At 45.9% G+C, this 5691-nt stretch overlaps 1 protein-coding gene across 1 annotated transcript; it reads right to left on the bottom strand.

The window, feature by feature from the left end:
• Positions 1-347: 347 nt before the first annotated feature.
• On the bottom strand, positions 348-5407 carry TALDO1 (transaldolase 1). The gene is made up of 8 exons (XM_015863110.1): positions 5182-5407; positions 4208-4331; positions 3795-3902; positions 3416-3547; positions 2767-2942; positions 2402-2599; positions 1262-1407; positions 348-590 (listed from the first exon to the last, which is right to left on the bottom strand). Exons 1-8 carry the CDS (start codon positions 5276-5278, stop codon positions 558-560), a joined length of 1014 nt encoding a protein of 337 aa, XP_015718596.1. The 5' UTR covers positions 5279-5407; the 3' UTR covers positions 348-557.
• Positions 5408-5691: the final 284 nt, after the last annotated feature.

A 5691-nucleotide genomic window follows, 5' to 3' on the forward strand; every position in this document is an offset into this window, starting at 1 on the left:
TTAAACAGTTCTGAAGTTAACAAGTAACTGCTTGACTTAGTTACCTAATGGTGAAATAGTGTAACTCATGCTGGTGTTGTAACAGCAGTACCACATGCAGCTTCCACACAGCAATGAATTCTACTCCGTAAGTTGCTGCTGCCACAGCCTTGGCTGCAAAGAAAGGGCAAGAAAGGACTGTGGGCCAGGTCTTAATAGACGGTCTTAATGTGTGAGGAGTACAGGACTGACAATTAGTATGTTCTAATATGAACCACAATATTATGTACTAGTAGAAATTGGGCTGCTCTGTCAGCTGAATCACTCAATTCCCCTACAGCAAGGAAGTAAGCACATTACAAGGAAAAGACGTGTTAATTTGTATTAATGTATTAACAAAGTGCCACAAAAAACAATGAAATTTTGTCCCTTTGCAAATTGGTTCTTTAAAAAAGCATAATACAGAAATCTATGCATACACAGCATAAGACTTTTACAAGTAAAACATTTGTACATCCATTTAATTTCAGGTGATCCTCTCATTCAGCCCTAAGCAGTGAGGAGAACTCTGACTCCTTTTACTTCCCATTCTCAGCGCTGAACATTCGCTCCTAGAAAGAGAGATGTGAACAGATCAGTGGCAGTCTGGGAAATGAATTCTGCTTCAATAATGTAAGTTATATCACTGCTGTATGTAATGTAAGTTATATCAGTCTACGAGTGCTGTGAACTCAAGTTTAGCATCCATATTTCCCCCCCTAAAACCTATAAAAGTCAGAAAATCCCCTCTAAAAGACTTGCCCTATATAGGTAGAAAACTTGTATAGGGCTTGGCTATGTTCAGCATCTGTTCCTGGAGCACCAAAGAACAGACAAGCATGCCTGATTTCCAGCTTTTTGAAGCTCATTATTGGTGTGTCTCAAATCACTGCTGACAGTTAGCAAGCAACTAGAATTAGGCTTTTCACTTTGAGGCTCTTCATTCAAGATAGGAGTGCTATCTTGATTAGCTGTGAGTCTAAACACTGCCTTGGGGCTCAAAAAACAGATGTCTGTTTATACATGGCATGAATTCCTTCATGAAATGCACTGGAGTTTATCAAATTAACTCCATTCAGGTGGCCAGTTTACAGGCTGCCTGTCCTACATAACACACACCACCTGTACAAAACCTGATCCAACTTGCTGACAGGTTCCTAATCCTTTGCTGTACCATAAGGGTTAGCTGCAGTATTTAAAGGAACATGTGAGGTAGAGACTGGCAGCACCACAGAGCATCTACCTTTAACATCCTCTCCAATTTTACTGCATCTGCAGCGAATTTCCTGATCCCATCAGATAGTTTCTCCACAGCCATTTGGTCTTCGTTGTGGTGCCAGCGGAACGCCTTCTCATCCAGGTGGATCTTCTCGAGGTCACAGGCCTGAGCTGCACCGGGGCAGTTGAAAAATAAACAGAACTCTATTATCAGATTGTTATCAGGGGCTTCCTAAAAACAGTCTCAAGCTTCTGGCCATCTCCAAGTGAAAAGCTGGGAGGTTTCTAACATGGTTTTCAGCACGACTTGCTCTGTGAGCGCACTCTGGGATGCAGGACTCAAAATGCTCCTCATCCATGATCTGAAGATAGTTATCTAGATCATCACTTTCCTTCCAAATACAACATTCATGGGTGTGCTGTTATCTTGTATCTGTTTCTAATCGGTCTGGTGCTTTCAGCAGTACTACCAAGAACACTGCAGCGAGATATTCTAAGCAAATAGGCTGAACAATTATGTCTTTGATCCTTTGGCAAGCACCTCACAAAAGCTCAATTGATGCACTCCTACAAGCCAGCTAGCACCCTGTGAGCACCAACTACAGCTGTACACAAATCCCAACATCTGAGCTGAGAAGGAGCATTTTAATAAGGCTACAGAAGCACGAGATTAATGCAATGAGAACATGTGCTCAAAGCCATTGAGGCAGGGTATCACTAGATCAAATAAGTCTTGCGTGTGACTTCATCTCTAATATTTCTGGAGGGAAAACACCTTTTGGCACACCCAGAGGTAACGGCAGCATTAGCATAATGACTGAACTCTGCTTGGATCTCTGCTAACAGAGAGAGAAACTTCATCCCATGTATATGAAGCATGAAGTTCTTCCTCCTTTCTCTGTCTTCAGGGGAAGAGACAATGTATTTAAGCATGCTCAAAACCCAATTCCAACTAATGCACTCGGTGGGAACTGAGACCCTAAGGAAATAACCAATAAGCAGCTGTAGTGGTACAGCTGTATCATGACTATTTCCTCCAGCAAAGGGTCAAGGTTTAGCCTTAAAGCAGAATGGAAGCACCACAGAGCTGGATGGAACCATATATCTTAATGTTCAAGAAGAAAGGGAGTCTGAGCAAGTCTGTATTACCAAGAACTGGACTTACCATCCTTAACACTAAGCGTGGGAGTTAGTTTGACATGCTCTTTGCTGAGCTCTGCCAAGAGCTTGGGTGAAATAGTGAGATAGTCGCAGCCTGTGAGTGCTTTGATTTCTCCCGTGTTTCGAAACGAAGCGCCCATCACAATGGTTTTGTAGCCAAACTTTTTGTAGTAGTTATAGATCTTAGTGACGCTCTTCACTCCTACAGAGGAGAAATGGGTGACTTTCAGAACACATCAACTAATTCTTCAATTCTAAGTGGTTATTTAGAACATACTAAAAAACCCAGTTGTTTCACAGGGGGATTTTAAAGGTTAATTAACATCGGAACATATAGCTATTGCATTCAAATGCAAGAAAAAAGCTAACCTGGATCTTCTGAAGGTTCATAAGTTTTCTTGTCTCCATTAGCAATATGCCAATCCAGGATGCGTCCTACAAATGGGGAGATCAGAGTAACCCCAGCTTCAGCACAGGCAACTGCCTGAGCAAAGGAGAACAGCAAGGTCATGTTGCAATGAATCCCGTACTCTGCTTCCAGAACCCTGCAGACATAGGCTGGCTTAACATGGCAGTTTGCTCACCTACTGTCCATGCTAGCAGTAAGTTAATAGGTTAAGCTACTCGTTTCTTGACTTAGTGATTAAGTCAAGAATCTCTTAGTTTCAGGTGCAGTACAGTTTACAAGCTTTAAAGTTCAAAGGCAGCAGAACAAAGCTTTTCCCTGCCAGGCTCCCAGTGATCTACTTCATGTTTTTCATTGAACCAAGTGCAGATGGCTTAAGATGACATTCCAGGAAGCTTTTTATGAATGGCCTGGCCCTCATATGAACAAACTTTTCCTAATGCACAGAAAGCTCCAGGATGCCACCATGCTTACTGCAGTCCTAGCAACAGACTTCCCGGTGCTATGCTTTCAAAACAGTTCTTTATTTTAAGCGTAGAACGTGTTTGTCAAGTGCCTTTGAATAGCCAGAAGCACCCAATGAATCAGCACACCAGCTATAGAAGGACTTACTTGCCAGCCTGGATTCCTTCCCATGTTGAAGAAAGCTTGATGAGAATCCGATCTTTACCAATTCCTGCTTCCTTATACAGGTCAATCAGCCGCCTGGCCCGCTGAATCATTCCTTCTTTATCAAAAGACAACCTTTGGAACAAGAACAGGGCTCTTCAAAGTTGTGTATGAACAACACAAGTACAGCAAAGATCAGACCCGCGTTACTGCTTCTCAGGAGGTTTTGCCACCAAGTTAAAACAAGTAAATGAATTCTCTTAAATATTAACAATATAACCCCTTGTAACACTGAGCTGTCCAGACAAGGACGGGTTTCTTCAACTCTATAGTGTCTCTCTTTGTATGTATCATAGGGTAACGTGGAGGAAAAGGAGCCAACCTTGCATCTACTTCTGTGGACACACGGCCTGGTATCCTCTTCAATATCTCAGCTCCAAACAGCACAAAAAGTTTGTCACAGGCATTTTGGATTTGCACATCTTCTGACCTAAAAACCACAAGAGGGGGAAAAAAGGCCAACAACAAATAAATACAAGAAGTGCATTCAAGCCTTGCTATTGATTTAAAGATCACATTTCACAGCCCATTTAGCATTAAATTCCTGTGCTCAGATATGCATTGAGCAGAGCACAAGTGGTTATGTCCTGCCTTTGGAAGTGGGTATACAAACAGACAACCCACTATGCTTCTAGGAGTATGAAACACTGTTTGCATTAATAAGGCATCTTAAATATACACCGACAGAGAAGAAGTTAAAAGAAACCATAGCAAACAGCTCAGCTCTCTACTTACCCCCCAAGTTTTCTTCCATAAGCAACAGCATCATCCACAAGTTTCTGGTAGGCCGGCATCTGAGCAGCAGCCAGTATCAGAGATGGGTTCGTGGTGGCATCCAGGGGCTTGTACTCATCGATTGCTATGGAAAACAAGATGGTTTGTTGCAAATAACCAGTTGTAAAAGCAAAAACCCTTTGCCATTAGCAGGTTTGTCAGCAGAACTGAGTTGCAGGAGTCGCAGGGGGAAGGAAAGGAAAGGCAATCTCTCTTCCCCTCTGTGGCCAGGCAGCTGGATTTCTGTTTGCCCGCAGCTGTTAAGAGCCAGAACAAACGTAAAACCCATCTCTTAGGAAAGCTGTTAGAGCCTTACTGCACGGCAGAAGTTCAAGTAGTTGAAGGCAACTTCTTGGTGTTGGCTCTGGTGACTTTCTTGTACTGCCGGCTTCCTTCCTTCCAAACATCCCATAGGATATCTGGCTCCTGGGCTCACCTTAACCCCGACTACCCCTATTTCAGCTGTTTACCGAAGCAGGCTCTGGCCGTGCACTGTCAGGCCCTAATCGCAGCTGAGCCGCCTGGCACGCAGGGCTGACTCAGCACTGGGGACGGCCTCTGCAAGCCCCGCAGCGGCTCCTGCTTGCGAGCTCCCTTGTTAACGCAGCTGAACGCCCAGAACAACGAACTAGTTATTGCCAGCCCTTCTTCCCCAGCGCTTCTCCGTAGCAGGAAACATGGGCTAACACAAATTGACTTCAAATTGCAGCACCCAAAGCTGCTTCACTCCATGCTAACAGGACGTGCTTCAACTCACGGCGACCGCTTCCAGCAAAGCAGTGCGTTGTAAGAGTGGATTCTCAACCAGATACGCAACTTTAGAGACATATTCCAGTGCGTAGCAAGGAAATACCGGCAGGGATCCGGTTAAAAACCAACACCAGCAACTGCATTAGCCACAAGAGCAACTCCCCCACCCCCCTCCTCCCCCTCACCGTTGAAATCCCCGGTGTCGGCCACCACCGTGGTGTGATGCTTCAGCTGCTCCAGCGCCGACTCCATCTTCTGCCTCTTCACTGGGGACACCGACATCGCTCCGCAGGACGGGGGGGGCTGCGGCCGCCTTAAAGGAACGCTGCGTGCCCGGAGGGGAGCTCGCCTTCCTGCCTGCCTGCCTCCCTGCGCGCGCACCCGCCGCTCGCTCCCGACACCCTCGGCCCGGGGGAGGGCACGCCGCCCGCTCCGCCCAATCCCATCTCGGAGACATGAATGCAGACCGGCAGGTGGTGCAGAGGAAGAAGGAGGTTCGTCATTGGGTGCTATGGGCGCCATCCCACTATCGATGTCATTGATGGAGGAGTTACCGAGCACCCACCCCCGGGTGTCGTCACTGCTCTACACCGAGCTCTCTATCCCAAACCCACGGCCACAAGCTCTTAACAACGCTCCCTTGGGTCCCACTGGCTTGCTTTGCTATCCAAAAGCAAGAGGCGGAGATGCGGTTG

Source organism: Coturnix japonica, chromosome 5, assembly GCF_001577835.2.
Source record: "Coturnix japonica isolate 7356 chromosome 5, Coturnix japonica 2.1, whole genome shotgun sequence".
NCBI lineage: Eukaryota > Metazoa > Chordata > Aves > Galliformes > Phasianidae > Coturnix > Coturnix japonica.